The sequence below is a fragment of the Pavona decussata genome, unplaced genomic scaffold (assembly GCF_977016875.1).
Source record: "Pavona decussata unplaced genomic scaffold, jaPavDecu1.1 SCAFFOLD_184, whole genome shotgun sequence".
NCBI classification, from domain to species: Eukaryota; Metazoa; Cnidaria; class Anthozoa; order Scleractinia; family Agariciidae; genus Pavona; species Pavona decussata.
The window spans coordinates 2,312,757-2,331,644 of NW_028145593.1; the positions used below are offsets into that span (position 1 = coordinate 2,312,757).

The 18,888-nt window shown below is 38.8% G+C and overlaps 1 protein-coding gene across 1 annotated transcript in view; it reads right to left on the reverse strand.

The window, feature by feature from the left end:
* Positions 1-18,888, reverse strand: part of LOC146462920 (exocyst complex component 3-like) — a 30,950-nt gene that overhangs the window by 5,616 nt on the left and 6,446 nt on the right. The window contains exons 4-24 of the mRNA XM_085085012.1: positions 18,304-18,336; positions 17,844-17,934; positions 16,738-16,844; positions 15,217-15,307; positions 14,315-14,353; positions 13,779-13,888; positions 12,577-12,690; positions 11,904-12,015; positions 11,225-11,308; positions 9,887-9,963; positions 8,277-8,372; positions 7,476-7,542; positions 6,564-6,656; positions 5,936-5,977; positions 4,911-4,962; positions 4,282-4,352; positions 4,151-4,204; positions 3,111-3,211; positions 2,515-2,586; positions 2,007-2,087; positions 1,164-1,235 (exon numbers count right to left, since the gene is read on the reverse strand). Of these exons, the coding sequence (XP_084941138.1) occupies positions 1,164-1,235; positions 2,007-2,087; positions 2,515-2,586; positions 3,111-3,211; positions 4,151-4,204; positions 4,282-4,352; positions 4,911-4,962; positions 5,936-5,977; positions 6,564-6,656; positions 7,476-7,542; positions 8,277-8,372; positions 9,887-9,963; positions 11,225-11,308; positions 11,904-12,015; positions 12,577-12,690; positions 13,779-13,888; positions 14,315-14,353; positions 15,217-15,307; positions 16,738-16,844; positions 17,844-17,934; positions 18,304-18,336 (1,659 nt within the window). The remainder of the gene's footprint in view (positions 1-1,163; positions 1,236-2,006; positions 2,088-2,514; positions 2,587-3,110; positions 3,212-4,150; positions 4,205-4,281; positions 4,353-4,910; positions 4,963-5,935; positions 5,978-6,563; positions 6,657-7,475; positions 7,543-8,276; positions 8,373-9,886; positions 9,964-11,224; positions 11,309-11,903; positions 12,016-12,576; positions 12,691-13,778; positions 13,889-14,314; positions 14,354-15,216; positions 15,308-16,737; positions 16,845-17,843; positions 17,935-18,303; positions 18,337-18,888) is intronic.

Genomic DNA, 18,888 nt, shown 5'->3' on the forward strand with positions numbered 1-18,888 from the left:
ATGTCCATGAACCAAAATACCTTTTCGCCTTTGCTCGTTATGACCCAAGCCTGTTTAATTTAATTCGTTGTTTATGAACCATTCGGAAAGGAATAGGTAACTCGGGTGGTAATTTTTTCATATGATTGCGTTATTTCGCATGCAAATAACTGTAAACACATCGATCGTGGAATAAATCCTACGGGTCAACGCTACTCGGGCCGTAAGGCGGCACGAGTTAAGTTTTCGGTCGCGTTCTTTTTCCTTTTTTTAGTGTCGCAATTGGTCGAGAGATAACGCATAAGACTTCGGGACACGAGTTAGTTTTCGGTCGCGTTCTTTTTACTCGGGCCGTGAGGCGCCGAGTTAAGTTCACCACATGACGTGTCACATACAGGATGGCAAATGCAAGACACAAATGACTAAAAATAAGACTTTGGCATTCATAGAGACAAGTATCTCGGAAATTCTTAAACTACTTCAAATCATTGCTGTCCAGACTTGTAAATATCCGGACTCGAACAGTGATGACGGAAAACGTTTGCAAAAGTTTGCGCCGTAATACAATGCCAGTGATCACCACAAGATTTGGTAGAAAGCGTAGAACACTTGAATGTGGCCTTCACAACGATCATACCGGAAATTGCGATCTTTTAGCGTCATCATGACCCGGGATCACACAGATATTTATCTGACTCACGGTTCGTATTGAAACATAAGCAATGTACAAAATGGTTTCTGTCTCCAAATCAAAGGTGAAAACGTAAGGATTAAAGCTCGGGAATTAAAGAATCCCGGTATGAAGCACAAGGTATTATACTTAACAAATGTTTTCCCCTGTATTTCATTCGTACTGCAAATAATGCAATTCCATCTGGTGGTTACTTATTGCCTCACTATATCTCTGTATCTATCGATTTGGGGAAATTAGCGATACTGGAGGTTATCACTGCTAAAAGATCGTATGCTTACGCACCACGCGATCAAATATGGCTCGAGTTTAAGCTGGTAACAGCTTCAATTCTTGTTTATAATAAAACTGGATAATTAGTTTTTAGGTTTTTGGTAATAAAATCCGTGGGACACTTTCCTTTTAAGCCTCACCGATCTACTTATTTATAAATCTATTTATGAAGACAAACCAACAATCAACAACAACGACAACAACAGCAACAAGAACCTACTTGTTCATCATTGCTCTGACATACTCTAAAAGCACTTTCTTCAAAGCTTGTTCCATAAGATAGTCAAAGAACCTGCGGGTAAAGAAAACGGACTTTACAACATAGTCTAGGAAAAGAGTCTTCGCACTCTTTATCTGTACTTAGCTTAACGCGCATGTGGATGGCAAATTACTTCAAAAATTATGGGATCGTTACAACACACACGGACTTACAGAATCGACAATGATATCAACAAAAGTAAGAGTGGTTTGTATGGCCTTGTGCTCCGTTCACACGAAAGCTACGACACATCTAGAAGCTGTTCGGTTAAAAACGGGTTAAAATTATTTTCGCCAAAAATAATGCTAACCGACGTTTTTGGATTTCAGTTATAGCGGAATGAAAGTGCAAGTGAGAACTTCCTTGAATCCAAGGTCAATTTGGTTTTTGAGTTTTTTGTTACTGATTTCTGTTTGTTAAACCAGGTTTAACTGAACATGTTATTGGTTCGAATCCCGTTCAAGCCTGAATTTTTTTTTTAGGCTTTCTTTTCGCAACTGCTCAAGTTGCTTAACCCTAATTGGTTGAGAAAAGGGCGCGAGTGTTGTTGACTAATCACAGAGCCTAGTGAAGCAAAACCAAAACGCTAATTCGTTTAATTAATAGGCCATTGCCCTATTGCTTTGAACCTCATCATGAAAACGAGGCTTCTTGCGTAGCTTTCATTATAAAACATAATTTCCATTCATATGAAAAAAAAACGAATCTTCACATGAAAAACTTTGCACTAAGCCTCGCTTTCGTAATGAGGCTCAGAGCAACTCGGAAATGGCCCATCATTTTCACAGTAGAGCAACAACCTACTTGGCCTTCATGTGCAAAAAGTCACTGTAATAATCTTCTATTGTCACAACGATGGTATCCACGGCTTCAGCGCTCGGAACCCTGAAAAGAAAGAGAAATAATTCGCTGATATTGTTAGAAAACAATGCAGTTATTCACGAATTACAGAAGACATTTCATGATTTGAAAACAAATTTTATAAGTGAAACCTGTATTAAGGGGGCACCTTCGGGACCCCCGTTGTCCCCTTAATAAAGTGTGTCCGTTTAACACAGGTTCTGACAACCTGTGCATTAATATTTCATTATCAACCCCACTGTATGTCTTCGTTTATTATGCACACATCTCATAACATTTTAGTTCATATTTCGTAATTTGAAATCATTGCTCACTTTTCCCCGTAACAGTCAGCAAAATACGGTACACAGAAGGTCATGATACACACTTTTGGAAGCACACAATAATCCCAAAAATCTAAAAGAATGCATTCTATATAAATTGCACAGTATTGGCTGAGAGAAATACTTACCAAGTGGGAGTCATGATTTGGGAAAAGTAAGGCTCTAAATCTAGAAAAACTTCCTCCAACAGGTAACCAGCACTGTGGAATAAATAAAAAGTAAAAAAAAATAATAATAATATAATAAAAATAAAATAAAATAAATAAATAAATAAATAAATAAATAAAAAATACGCTAGATCAAAAACGCTGAAACTGTCACGTACGTAACTTTGCGAATTACATAAACTTGCAAGTTAATTGAATAACATAAAGTTACGAAACAGAAGACAAAGCTACCTTTGCAATTTAATTTCGCTGCTATCTCTTATAAATTGGTAAGGTTTCCCGATTTTGGATACTTCGTTTATACTTTTTCTTTTTTGCGAAAAATTAATGCCTTGAAAGTTTCCTGTAATAAGAGACTTACAGAAAAGCTTGTTTTTCATTTGCAGTTACAGACGCGTCCTAGGTCAAAACTCGGAAAGAAAGATCGAGAAATTTAGCGGGTTTTTAACGAACAACCCAAGGTGACTTACACTTTCTGCTATCTTATAAACACAACAACACGACACTCGAAAATGAAATTTTAAAATGGTTATGAACAATCGAAGAAGTTGACAAACCTTTCTTCTCCTATTCTATCAAAGCAGTCGGCAACACTTTTAAATGATCGCTCCCTATCCTCGCCAAACGTGGCTCGACCAATTTCGGCTACCAATCGCTCCTACAAGATGCAAAGTTACGAGTTATTGCTATGTCTGACTCAACAAACTACATTTCACCAATCACATCAAATACAAAGCAAAGCCTCGACCAGAACTCCAGGAAAAAACGTGCAAACATTACCAAGCGCGGGAAAACATGCATCCTGGAGATGCCAAACACAGTAAAACGTTAAGCCAGTGTCGAAAAAGGTACCAAGCACGATACATCATAAAACCGGTGGTATGAGAGGGAAGAAGGAGAACCTTGAGCACGCGTGGGAAAAATGCAACCAGTGCCAAGCGTAGGAAAACATAATACCGGTGTTAAGCTACCCAGTGCTGTCGTTTGCAGCCGATAATTTTCCAAAAAACGGGGAAAAAAAGCGAAATTACTGCCACGTTCTGAGCTTTGGAATATTTTTCATGCTATCCGCCATGACCTTGCTGAGCGACGAACGTGATTGGTCAAAATTGACACGTGACCGGTGTCCATTTTCCTCTTACCGGTTCCCAAGCGCGGGAAAACATAAAACCAGTGACAGGACGGGAAATCAGGCAACCGCAATTAACCGGTGACAAGCGCATGGAAACATGTAACCAGTGCCAAGCACGGGAATAAAAGGCAACACCTTTGCTAAGTGCCAGATTAAAATGCAAACAGCGCCATGAGCGGGAAAACATGCAACCGGTGCAAACCGCGGAAAACATACACACGGTGCCAAATCAAGGCGGAAAACATGCAAGCAGTGCTAAACGATGGAAAACAAGTAAAAACCATGCCAAGCGCGGGGAAAAAAAAACACCCCTGGTGCTAAATGCGGAAAATCATGTAACCGATGAACGAGGTACAAAGCGCGGGAAACATGTGAAACGATGGCGGGAGGGAGAAACAAGCGTAGGTGAAGTCACGGTTAGTTTTGTTTCTCATTGCCATAAGTCTTCTACTGCTTATAACGCACCTTTAGCTGATCAGTGAAGTCCACACACGCCTTACAGTTATTAACAATCGCCACCTGAAGAGAAAAAATATTCAACCAGTTAAAAAATAAGTAACACTAACGATCTGCTAGTTTGTAGATCAAGCGCTCACCAAGTACTCCACAAATCTGAAAGGCTGGCTTCTGTCTTCAAAGTGTTTGCTTTTGTACGCTCGGATAGCACCTAAAATTCAAACAACATATTGTCAGACTAAAATTCTCCCCCTCGAAAGAACCGGAACCATAAATTCAACAATGTTTCTTTTCTCTCTGGTGCTGACGAGCAAGGGATCTGTTTCTTTAAAATCTCCTGATCGGTTTTAGGGAGCGAAAATCGTTTTTCAAATTCATGTTCCATGTATTGGTAGTAGTTTTTCGTGTAAACTAGTCAATGAGTTTCTTAATGGTCTCGTCAACATTTCAAAGTTTTATCTTTTTCGACCTTATTGAAAATCGAATTTCTGGTAAAAGAAATTGTGCACGTTAAAAGCTTTTTCAGGTGCGAAATGTTTTCGGAAGTTTTGCAAAACGCACGTCAGAAACAAAACATGCGTTGCGTACAGGGAAGAACCCACTGCAAGGGAAATGAAGGCCACCCGCACGTGTGCCGGCCATACACGCGCGCGGAGAGCAATTTTCGGGCGCACACGCGTGGTTTACCTAGTCACGCTCGAATATTCTTGAAGAAAGCTGAAACTACGCGCTGTACGGTAAGGCGACAGTTACGTTCGAATATACTCACTTCTATACTCTCGTTGAAAACCTTGCATGGCCTCAAGACAGATATCAAGAATCTGTTTAGATGGAGAAAAGCCAGGAGTTGAAATATAAATTGTTAAAATAAAAAGTTAACACAACATAACACGAAACTTGTTTCAGACGAGACCCACAAACAGGAGGACCCACGAGAAAATTAAAGAGAAATATTTCATTTGTCGTGCTTTGTTTCCGAAGATCGCTGTCGAGCCTCCATAAGGCTTATTAGTGCACGCCAACACAGTTTCACTTCTTCTTAAGTCACCGGCAAATTAGGAGAACAGAATCCCTTCCCCTAAATTGACGAGCTGTTGCTAGCTTTCCAAAAATCCCAGCTGGCCTTCAGAGAGTGAGCAAAGAAATACGAGGACGAGGAAGGAAGAGGCGAAGAGAGTAATAAGCTGTTTTGATTGATGGTTGTCGCTAGAGACTCACTTACCACATCAATCGGACATCCTAATCGTGTGCTTGGGGGCAGGTTGACCTGCACTCTCCAAACGCTCTATTTTCACTGGACCCTGATAACCTGCAGCTGCATTGCAGCTGCATTTTTTGGGTTGGGAGCGTTTTTCTGTCGTTCGCTCTTTCGTCCTCTCGACCAACCAGGTAAGACGTTGCAAATGGTGCCGGTCACCCTTTGGGGTAACCATTTCCCCTTTTTCTCCTTTCCCCACCCTACCCCTCTCAATGTTTTGCTTTCGCCCCGAATTAGAGCAACAAAACCTCCTGTACGGGAAAACTTGCTAAAAAGGCTTATTTTTGGGGAAAATTGTTACGCCTAGGGATAGGAGAACACGGTGAAGCAAGGCTTCATGTCTAAGGAAAAACCAGGACGGCTGAAATTAGGCTGGAAGCACCGACCTTTAGAGAATGGAAATGAGTCACAAAGAGAATGTAATTGCGAGGATGACAGTGTTTTTCTTGGCCTCCTCCGTGTTAGTAAGAAGCGAGAGGTTTGCCGCGTACACCGGTTGCCTCTGTAGGTAACAATGGCGGACGTATAAAGCTAACCTGTAATTTGATCTCGTCTCCGGCTTTGGCAGCAACTTGCAGCTGAAAATAAGAGAGACCTTGTCTTGATTCGGTATCTCTATCAAAGTTCAAATCTTCTCAAACTTTCAGAACAATCGATGAAAGTGAAGCATTCGTTCTCTTTTAGATGCTGGCTAAAGTGCTAAAAGTGTTAGCGTCTGCTTGAACTCACGCAGTCTTGGCAACCTTGGAATTAGAACCAATGACAGCTAAACGCCTGGGCCAGGCTGTTTAAAGCACGATTAAGCTAATCCTGGGTTAACGTAAACTTTGATTGGAGTTTAATTACTAATCAGTAAGGATGCTTCCAAAAGATTTTTGTCACTCAGTTTTGACTTGGACTTTCCTATATATACCATTAGCTCAAAATTAGCCTTTAAAAGCATTTTTAAGGAGCGAGATAAAAAACCTCCGTTAACTTTTAATCGGGGATTAGCGCTAGTCGGCTTTCGAACAACCGGGCTCAATAATAACACTCACCCGTGCGCTCTCAAAGAATGTTTAGATTTTTACTGGCGTCGATGAAACTAAACTCTGTTTGAATCGGGCATAATGGCAAATTCCCTAGTACGCGCGTGGAGAAAAATGATTGAAATAACAATCTTACGTTCTGATCAGTCATTTTGAAGAGGAAAACAGGCAGTGAAGTATTGTAGAAGCCTTCCATGTCTGTCTCGGGCATAGCTTCACTGTTCCAGTCCTATGAGAAAGAGAAAAAAAAAAAAAAGAATAGGCTTCAGTGGCAATTGAGGTATGTGTTTCAAAACTTCTGCAGTAACTTCTAAATGAATCAGATGATCTTTGCTGGATTTCTATTGAAATTTCAAAAAATCAAGAAATCCAAGATGGCGGATCCCAGATGGCGGTCGTTTAAAAACTGATGACGTAATTTTCACCACGCCATTCCACGTCATCAACTCATAGTGCAAATCAGAAACCTTTTTGAACGTACAATATAGCGCCAAATTGCAATATCAAAGCTTGAATGTTCTTGGAGATACGATGGGGGGAAGAAGAATCTTGGTTAAAACAGTAGCCGCCATCACCTTGAAAAAAATGACCGTCAAATTAAAAAACAGCAACAACAATAAAAAAGAAAAGAAAAAAATCGCTTTTCAATTTCAGCTGCTAGCAAATCGGGTTGAATTTAAAAGTAACTAAATATGAATATACCTTCCAAGTTTCACGCTTGTATCACCAAGTGAACACTAAATTCTGTTGAAAAATTGCTGTCAGCCGGTAAGCTCTGTTCACAACGCATAGATGCTGCTCCAATCCCAAGGGTTTTTTTTAATCGCGACAAAATGACTTGAGCAAATCGCTGCAAAAATGTGCAGTGCTTATGCAACTCGCTGCCTGATTTTAGACAAGTCAGCCTACGGCCTCGTCGGCTTAGTATCGTCGGCGCGACATTCCGCGCTATTTCACGCCAATAACAGTGCTTCTCACTATATGCAGTTAAACCACACTGAATTGCCATGTCCACACTTTGTGTGACCGCGAATGAAAGCGGCCATACCTTCAGATCAGTTTCAGCCAGTTTGCTCATCCACTCCATCATATTGTTTTTTGTTGTCGTTAGATATCTGTTGGTGAAAGACGATTTGTGTCAGCGCGGTTTTCAGCCGCGTCTCAAAAGCAATACGCGGTTGCTTGTTTCGGTCTATTATCGAAGCTACATGATTGGTTAAAAAGAAAAGCTTTCGCTACTTTCTCAACTTAATGAACGTAAAATCAAAACAAATCTTGACTTGTCTTGCTTCAAACCTCGTTGCCGTCTGCCACATGCATCTCTTTCGATTTCTGATGGGCTCACGGGAATTTATTTGTGTCCGTTGTGATACAAATTACTAGAGTTTAAAATAATGTAGTAGTATGAGTCTTAATTTGTATTTTTTTTTTTTAAAGATGTTTTAAAAGAACAGCTTAGAGCGATAGGTAAACCACTCAAGTTATCCAAGGAGTGACAGTGAGGCCCTGTCCACATTAAAGCGTTTTCAAAGGCCTCCGTTTTATCTCACCGAAAAGGTAGCAAAATATTTTCGCCAAAACTACCGTTTTCATATTGTTTTGACCTGTCTAAGCTAAAACGCTCCAAAATCTGAGCTTCAGCATGTGTAGATATAGAAGCTGGGATTTTGACTGGAACAGATGCCGTGTGACCGCTTTTTACGTCACCAATCTCAAAAGTCTCCATTCTCGACTGTCCACACTAAAAAACGCCGTTCTTGAAAACGCTTCGGTGGACAAGGCCTGTAAAATCTGTAACCTGACACGCGGTACTTAGTGAAAAAAAAAAAAAAAAAGACTTTGTAATTACGTGTCTAGCAGCTCCCGTTCGACTTTGGGTGATAACAGAGGACCGAGGAATCCAACATCGATCTGTAGATCAGGATGCATCATGAGATCTGTACCCCTAAAACAAAGAATTCAAAAACAATAACAATCAAGGAAAATTGACATTCAAATCCTAGCAGTATCAGTGAAGGATGTTTGTCCCACGAACCAATTTAATGGCCTTAGCCCCCACGAGTCTCCTGTAGCTCAGTGGTAGAGCATCCGAGCTAGTAATCGTAAGGTCTTAGGTTCGACTCCTGATAGGAGCACTCGGATTTCCTTTCTTCGAAGTATGCCTGTGTCATTCACTGAATAATGCATCATTCTCAATCAGGGAAAATTGTTGGAACAATGAGAACCCGATAAAATTAGTAAAACGGATAAATTTGAAAGTCTTGTCTTTTAAAATTGGAAAGATGAGGTTCCGTAAATTCAGGTACATTTTTGCAGGCGTTTGTATAAAAAAAAAACACAACAACAACAACAACAACAACAAAAAACCCGGCAAACCTTGCCCTTTTCCATTCAAACGTGTCTAAAACTTTCAGTCTTAACGAAACTATATCTTCCCTATTAAATAGACAAGACTCTCAACTTTGGGCTTTTTACTAATTTTAAAATGCTTCTTCCAGCAGTCTCAATGGTTTTTCGTTATCAGGCGTGCGTTTCTCAAAGCTTCCGAAGAGCTTTTGGCCCCTTATCCCTTTTTTACATATTGCCGGTTATTTTTTCGTATACACTAACTCAATGTGTTTCTTAATCTCGGAAAACTTAAAATGTTCTTGCTTTCAAAATTGTCAAAACTTGAATTTTTTGTAATGAATTTTGTGCATGTGAAAAAGTTTTTCGGGTCCGAAATCTTTTCGGGAGTTCGAGAAAGGCAAGCCTGGCCTTCATAAAAATTTTAAATTACCGCGATAAAACGCAAGTTACAAGTAAGCTTGTACATCGCATTTCAGTCGTTTCGAATCTATTGTAAATCAAGCTCCATAAAAGCTGGCAAAAATGAATAAAATTAGGTCAATTAGCACACAAACGTCAAGGAAACAACACACTTTGCTTTGAGAGGTGAAGGAACTGAAAGTCGAACAGAGTGCAGATTGGATTCATTTCTGTATTTGTATTCAAAGCGACTAAAATGTGACGTACAAAATTAGGTCTAAGGGCCTGATATTACATGGCGAATTTCATTCCAGGTTGAAATTTTAGCCTGGTTAGACGGGCTGAGATTTCAGCCCGGCTTCGTTAACAAATCTTCCTACAAAGGGGGCGAGGCTGGGGGTGACCTTGTAAACTTTGATTATGTAAATGCAAACTAGCAAGCATAAGAACCGCATGATCTACAAATGAAAAGCAGTAAGATTTGTATCAAAACAAAGTCACCTCCCGGCCTCGCTTACAATCCAAGGCCAGGACACTAAGCACACAACTGAGAAATGGGCTATTACACGAAGAAAATTTCAGTCATTCTGGCCAAACGGGCTAAAATATCTCATGTGAATACAATCACATTTAATCCCGGACCGAAAAGTGAACTTGGGTATGGGAAATCATTGTGTTACATTGAGGCTACAGCAAGTCAAAGCTCCTTACTTGTATTCTTTGATCCAAGTTAAAAGGCTGATGCACTCATTACTATCAAGTCGCTCTTCAAGCACAAATCTTTCCAGCTACAAGGTGAAACATAACATGACCAATTAAGGGGAAAAGGGAGAGATTTCATGATACTGGTACGACTATTAACCCAGTAAGAGTTCATCCCAGAACTCTCCTCGCTCTGTTTTCGTTCACATGACGCTAGTCCAGAATTTCATAAAGTGTTCACAGTCCACTTTTTTTTCCGTGAGATTTTCGAGACTCGTACGCTTTGATCGAGATCGAACTCCCTCCATCATGGCTTGTATAGTAACGGCAAGCGCAACCTGGAGAGGGTGTCTAAACTACCGAGGGGGGCCTAGTCAGGGTATGTTGCGTGGGGGAAGGAGGGGCGGGAGAAATTCCCACCTCTCTCTCCCCCACTCCCGCCCCCGTTGCCGGGAGTTCCATCGAAGCGTACGAGTCTCGAAAATCCCACTAATCCATTTAATCTTTGATCCGCAGTTGACATATATTTCACGTCGTCTATTCATCCTTCACGGGTATATTACAAAGTAACTCACAATATGACCAGCTCCCAGTTGGCTTAATAGCTCAGTTGGTAGAGAGCCCACGGCACTCGTATCATTGAGGTCAAGGATTCAAATCCCATTCCATGACAAATTTCTTTAACATTTTTTTTTCCAGGCTTTCTTTTCGGAACTACTTAAGTTGCGTACATAACTGCGACGGTCCTCACCTATTTAATAACTTCGTAACGACTAAAAATCAAAGATAAGGGAGTGCGTTCAATAATCTCGATCCCAGGCTCTCTCTCCTTTGCCAAGTTGGTGATGATGTCATTCTCCGCTGCAAAATCTGCGGGGGATGCCAGATACGCGTCCCAAGATCGATTCATTCATTCGTTGACAGTCCCATCCAATCTCGACTCCAAACGCAATTAAGAGTGAGTGCGTTCTTTCTACATCAAACGCAATAGTATTGTATTGAGCCGTTTTTAACTGAGTGTCAAAACTAATTCGCGTTCGCTTTAGTTTTCCTTTTCTTCGCTCAGTAATTGGTTGACAAAATTCGCGCCACTTTCTCAACCAATGACAAGCAAGACTAATCCTGACTTGCTTCACGTGTTCACCCGCGGAAATACGACGGTTTAATACATTTATTTGCTTTGAATTCTGATTGGTTTGTGCTGCTGTTTGCGTCTTCTGTGATTGGCCAGAGTAATTACTTTGGTTTTGGTTTTACGACACTCAGCTGAAAACCGCTCTATGCAACTGACTCTGTGTTAAACAGGACACCGTAGGCCCCGAGCCACAAGTGTGCAACACTCCTTACCATAACCGTTAAAGCCTTGTGGTACATCCTGATGTAACGATCGAATATGTTGTAACTTGGAGGAAAACAATCTTGACAGAGATTCTAAAGGAGCAGAAATAAAAGGAGACGGTTACTTAGCAGTGAAATTACTGGATGACAAGAACATCCACGCCCAAAACACCAAAACACCATGATTTAACAGAGATCTAAACAGAGATACCAACTCTCCCGGCAAACGAAACCAATCTCCCAATGACTCGTAAGGGTCACTAAATCTCCCGAATAAAAGCGAAGTTTGATAGAAGATCAAAACCCAGACGTACAGTTGTACGCAAACTCCACAAAATTTCTGTTATGAGAATTCACGGGACATTTTTTAGCATCTTTCAGCCAAATATTACAGTTCTGTTGAAAACGTTTACACCGAGACCTAAGTAAACGGGTCGATTTTGCAGAGAAATGAGGGCGCGATTTTTTTTCTGGGGGTTTGGAGGGTAAGTCCATTTGGACCGATTTTCTTATTTGGGGGGGGGGGGAGGGGAGGGATCGTCGATTTGGAAAATTTGCGGGGGGAGGGGGTGAAACACATCTCCAGCGGTTGGTATCGCTGTATGAATTGATTACAACAATGCTAGCCTATCACCAGAGCAGAGACTGCTGATAGTTTTGTTTAATGACTTGTGTTCGATTAACAAACCTTGACTACAATCAAGTCGTCCAGTACTCGCTGTCTTGTCCGCTCCAGATGCTTGACTAGCCACATTTTATCGTCAATTCTATCCTCCAGGCCCATGTCAAGACTCTCAAATCTACAGTCAGTAAGTAAGAGTACTATTAGAGCAATTTCCAATTGAGTGTCATAAAACCAAAACCAAAGTAATTACTCTGGCCAATCAGCAAACATAAACAACACAACGAGCCAATCAGAATTCGAAGCAAACACATGTAACTGGTGCCAAGCGCGGGAACATGCGTGCGGCCAAAACACAAATGGTTTTAGTTTGGATTCCCATTGGGCGAGAAAGTGGTGCGAGTTTTGTTGACCAATCACAGAGTACAGTGTATAGTAATGCAAAATCAAAGCAAAGGCGAAATTACTTTCGACACTCAATTGAAAACCGTTCTAACATAACTATTACTTTCACACTTGTCGACCCTTGAGAACAAACTAAGAAAATGTTCAAGACTGGTAACCACTTCAATAAAAGCTGTTAACGACCGGCAGTGCCTACTAATTCTTGTGCAGTCTTGCGCGGTTTATGACTAGGCAAGAAAAGCTGAGTCCAAAACGGGCATTGGGGTAATACTCATCAGTGCCACATCTCCAGAACCCTTTTGAAATGTAGGTTTCAAGTAACATAAAAGCCAACCTGTTGCTCACAGATTCCTCCAGAACCTTAAAAGCTTTTTCTCTCCACTTCTTTGGCCTTCCTGGCACTGAAAAACCCACATTGTCTTCTTTTTCTTGCGCTCTTTTGTCAGCTCTAAAACAACAACAACAACAACAACGACAACAAAAGAATTAATAAATAATTTAATAAATAAAAAGGATCACAAGAATTTAAAACCTTCAGTTCTTAATTGAGGCTGTAAGATAAAATTCTAAGGTGCGAGCATTCAGATGAAAGCTACTGAGCACTTCTTTCTTGTGGTGCTGTTTATTATGTTGTACAAAGTGGCTGTGACTTTTGAGTCAAAGGATGAATTAGCCCTAAAGTGTGACAATCCAAATGAAAGCTACTGAGCAGTACGTCGCTGTGGTGCTATCTATTACAGTATTTTGTACAAAGTGGTTCTAGGGTTTTCAAGAGTCAGACTGTGGACGAATTCAGGACTGATGCATGTTTGACCATTTAAGGATGGTGCCTACTAATACAAAAGTATTTTTGTGCTGTTTATGACTATGCAAGAAAAGAAGACCTTTGAAAGGGCTATTGGAATCCAAAAACAAAATTGGGGGTAGCCACGCATTTTTCAGAGATAATTAAGCAACAATATTTCTAAAAGTTGCCAAAATATAAAGAAATGTATGGCAGTTTTTCCTAAATTGAAGCTTAATTATCTGATTTATCTGAAAAAAGCATGGTTACCCCCAATTTTCTTTTGGGATACCAAGAACACTTGCTAAGTTCTGCTTTCTCCACATAGTTTTAAACCGCACAAAAATATGCCTGTATTAGTGAGCACTACCCATAAGAAACCCGAGTAACTCTAGTAACAATAGTAGGCACCGTCCTTAAAAAAGGGACGTTTTTATTAGCAGCATGTTCATGTTTGTTTCGTGATATTTTTGAAACAGAATTTGATAACTTTTTCCAGCTGTTAACACGTACATGTAAATTGTATTCTTTTAAGGAAAAGGAGTGACCCAGTGATCCTCTAGAAACAGTATTACTTAAAGAAATTTTGAAATAATAATAATAATAACAATAACAATAACAATAACAATAACAATAACAATAACAATAACAATAACAATAATAATAATAATAATAATAATAATAATAGTAATAATAACTAGTTAAGACTTTAAGTTCTCCAATTTTAGCAATCATCACTTAACATACAGTACCTCTCCTCCCTTTCAACAATTCTTAATGCTGTCACCAGTTGGGCGGGGTCACTGCGCACTGTGCTCTGCACTCGGCCTAACACCACCCAGCACTGTTTACCCAGAGAGTCCTGTCAATGAAATAAGAGTATGTAGAGTATGGATAAACATGTAATAAATTGAGAATGATGAATTTTTTTTTTCAGTGGGTGATACAGGCATACTTAGGAAAAGGAAATCTGAGTGCTCCTATCAGGAGTCGAACCTAAGACCTTCCAATTACTAGTTTGGATGCTCTACCACTGCTGTACTGTAGCTCAGTGGTAGAGCATCCGAACTAGCAATTGGAAGGTTTTAGGTTCGACTCCTGATAGGAGCACTCAGATTTCCTTTTCTAAGTATGCCTGTGTCACTCAATAAAAAAAAATGTCATTCTCATAATCACTTGCCAGGCTTACATGGAAAATGACTTTATTTCATGTAATAAATTGTTGGAATCACCTTATATAAACACTATTAATATATGTGTGAGTGTTTAGTGGTTATTCGGTACTCACAGATAACTTCTTCACAGCATCAAAGTACTTGTACAGCGGCTGGCAAAGAAAGGAAGAGTAAGAAAAACTACAGTTCCGTATAGGACTCAATACAAGAACACTAACTTTACTAAACCTTCATGTACAACTCTTTGTGTCATACCATATCTAGTATAGAAAGTTTCAATCGATTCTGTCATGTTGTTTCTTTTTTTTTTTGGGGGGGGGGGGGGGGTGGTGGGAGAGGGGGGTGCCTGTGTTGACTTACATTGTGAAGCATTCATCGTCGTTCAGCTTGGAATGGCTCCCAGTTGTGTGTGAGAAGTTTAAATCAATTCAGTCTTTTTTTTTTGGGGGGGGGGGGGGGTGAGTGTCGGTGTTGACTTTCATGGTGAAGATCATGACCATCATGAGATGAACATCATAAGATGCAATCAACTGGACAGAAAAGATGGCGGCTGTACATTTTAATACCATTATGATAATACCTTCAGAACCTAACACAACCAACAGGCACATAGAAAGCCATTATTATGCCTTACTGTAAGTTGCAAAATTTGTCTCTACAACATTGCAAAGGTACTAACAATTGTGCATGCAGCACTAGGCTGAAGTGTAGGTTTAAAGTTTTAAAAACTTTTCTGTGGTATGAGCTGTTTTACAGATTGCATATGCTAAGAATAAATTATGGACATATTTACCAGGCGCCATATTTTTGGTACAGTGGATTCACATGACATCATTGTCCAATTGTGTGGACCTTTGGACTTACTATCAGAAACCTTTAAGTTCAAATGGTTGTCATACATTGTAGCCCTGATGCCATGAAGGTTCCTTAGGAGAGGCGCAGGAAGAATTTGCAGTTGAGAGGCATTCATGACTGTTACCTTACAGACTTTCATTAAAATTAACTTTTCTCTTACTGTTTTGTCGGGTTTTGGACCTTCCTCTTCCTGTGACATCTTGTGAACTTCAAAAAGCAGTTCATCTCTGGTTGCTTCCAAATCAGACAGACTGTACAAGAACATTAAGTTCAAAAACTTGATGAATCCATAAAGTATAATTACATGTAAATAATTAAATTTTAAGTTTTCCTTTTTTTTAATTTATTTAGTAATTATACATGTAGTGTTACTAATCATTAGTACAGGTACATGTTAATACTTAATATGGAATGTGAAATTAATACAAAGTTATACTCAGGAAAGCAACTGGGTAGAATGAAGTTTAGGTACTTATATAATTATGGGTTTTACAGGTAAAGAGAAATAGAGGATATTACATGGCCGGGCGGAGATACAAAATTTCTCTTCGAGTGTTGAAAAATATTTCCAAGTGAGCACAGCGAACGAGTGAAATATTTTTCAAGACGAGGAGGGAAATTTCGTATCTCCAAGGGGCCATGTAATGTTCTGTTTATTATATAAACACCAATGAAATACCAAATCATTGCAAACGCTATTTATTATGTAACCATAGCAAAGGTGATCTTTTTACGTGTGCAGATAATTAATTATTTGTTATTTTCACGTGTGAAGATTTAATGTTATCATGTTTTCACGCGAAAGCTCACCTGGTGTTTCATTGGTGTTTCTAATTATAATAAAAAAACATCCTAACTTATACAACTAACTAAAAGACTATTAAACCAGTCTACAGATGTACATGTAAAATGATTGAGAAATGTCCCAACACTCTAATTTATTATGTATGTATCTGTCTTTAAAATTTCTGAAGCAATCTTTCTCTCCTCAAATGTACCTGCTGTGCAAAAATTACAGCTTAATGATATGATTTCAAATATTCACCCTCGAATTTTCTGTGCGAATTTATGTAAAACAGACAAGCTGCTCCTACATGTACTGTAAATGTATGTAAAATAATAATTATTGTATATCTTTCTTCTCACAAGTCTAATTGCACTAAGAAATAATTTTGAATATTCACCTCTCGGAAGTTTATTGTTTGAACTTATTTTGTTTATTTAATTATTTATTTATTTACATGTATTTTTTAGTGCATTATTTTATAGATGGACAAATAAATATGATCATGATGGGATTGCCATTGGGATTGTGATCAGGAATGGGATTGTGGTCTAGAAATAATGCAAGTGTGAGTACAATAATATTATTGTATACTGTTATACAAGTGTTACAATTTTACATGTAGCGGGACTTACAACTATGTATGACTACAATTATTACAATAATCAATAAATCTTGTAATTATTACAACATGTAATGATTCATTATAATTATGATAATTATGATTATTAAAACTACTCCCACTGGATGTCACATGACGCTAGTCAACCCAATACGATAATTTTGTGAGTGAGTGAGGCAACTAAACAGTGCTTATGACACTTACATGTAGTCTGGCCAGGAAATGCAGTGTTTGTTAATATATTTATAAATGTACTGTATGTCTGTATAAGTTACCATTTGTGAGCAAGAAGCAGTTTGCCATCACTGATCAAAGCTTCTGTTTTCTTCACATTTTCAGGAACCGTAAAGATGAGGTTAAGGTGCTCACAAGCCTTGGAGATCTATAAAAATAATAATTAAAGCATTATGGATAGCACGTACAGAGAGCATAGACTTCAGATACAATACTGTCCCGGAGCAATTCTCTCTACAAGTTACGGATATGATTTGTAATTTCCTGTATATTAATTTTACTTTGCCCTTAAAATTGATTGCCATCATGTGGAACAAAGAAAAAAGTACGTAGTTTGAAAAATTTTCCACTGAGTAAATAACATCAAATGCACCCTTTTTCACTAAATAGGACCATCAAATGCTCACACCAAAAAACATGCAAATTAAATACTGTAACAACATACATGTAATTATACAATGAGCACAAATTAGTGACTGAAAGCCAGGGGATGAGTTTGACTCAGGATTGTCGGGAGCACTCAGAGGTTTCTCTGAGTCACTGAATTTGAGAACATACATTACTGTATCTTCTTTCATTCACTTAACCCAAGTAACCACTTCATTTTAATCACAAGTACCACTTATCTTAGAATTATTTAAAATAGGTCTAAGTGGCATTGTACACGTAAATTGGTTGTATTGTGACTGGCTGGGATCGAATATTGGTCTGCTTAAGTACTGTATGAGTCATTTTCTGAGCTTCTTGCTTTCAGTACATGTAAATGTAGCTTTCAACCCCAGTTCTGCCTTGCTCCCCCCATGAATGTCTACCTCATTATAGAAAGATGAAAATGTTCCCCATGCAACTAAAACAAAGATTTTCTTCTGCTTCCTTGAGGAACCCTGACCCACACCCCTGCCCCAACCATGCTCATAACCCTACCCCATCCTCCCTTTTCTTGCCCCTTGTAGTATAAGACACTGGCCCACCTGTTACATGTACATCCTATAAAATATCATTGTTGGACCCACCCCACATTTTCTGAGTGACATACATGTATATGACTACATGTAACCCACATTCTGCGGCAGAATGAATCACTATAATCATGCATCCCACAAAAATTAATCTCTTTACTGACCCCCCCCCCCCCCTTTTCTAATACCTGACTTTGATGTCTCTGACATTCCCTGACAGTGTGCAGTTCTTCTGCTAGTGATTTAACATTCTTACACATCGAGTCAACCTCATTCATGCTATTAAAGGGAAAGAAATTTAAACATTAATTAAAACAGTGTTTGAGCTAAAAAGTAAAACAAGCATGGGCTTTCCTGTATGACATGTACAGTACGAATTTTTCACTTTACAAAAAGTGAGATTAGAACAAAATATTTGGATGGGACAACTTTGTATTTTAATAAGAAGAAGGAAACACTTGCAAACAAACTCCAGGATTAAATGAAATGGTCCCAGATCTTTAATGGTTGGTGATGGCCTTTTTCTCCCATTTAAATGTGCCTTTTCAGAATCCCAAGTTTTGCCTAGCCAACCTTTTCAGTGGATAAAATACAATTTGTTGTTGTTGTCGTTGTTGTTGTTTTAACACTAATTTATCACAATAGTACCTTTGCTTGATCTCCTTGATTTCATGAAGACCACTGGAATAAGATAAAAATTAATTAATGCATATTTTATGGTACATGTAACTCTAAGTTTTAAGTACAATTAAGACAGAATTTTATTATTTGCTTTATCAAATCTTCATGTTATTTTTGTATGATTGACCAAAATCTGAAATTAAGAATTTTTCTTTTTTTAAATTAAGAATTGGTTCATGCTTAGCGTGCGTATATTGAGTTATGGATGCACGCGGGAAGTTTGGAGAGCACGAGAGAAGCGTAAGGGTTGCTTGAGACATAGCCGAGAGCAACTCTAGCTTCTTGAGTGCTCTCCAAACTTTCCAAGTGCATCCATAACTCGATATATGCACAGCTAAAAGCATGAACCAATTCTTTTATAACATAGTGAAAATAAAGTAAACGATTCCTGGAAAACAGGTTTTGTTCCTGATTAATTACAAAATTCTCTGAAAAAAAAAAAGTGAAAGTGGTTTCTCATATCGGTTTAATTTTAACGTTTCATTAACTTCGACAAGCCCTTATAAATATACATTTTTTATGGTGTTGTCTCTCTGTAAAAAGTTTTTTATA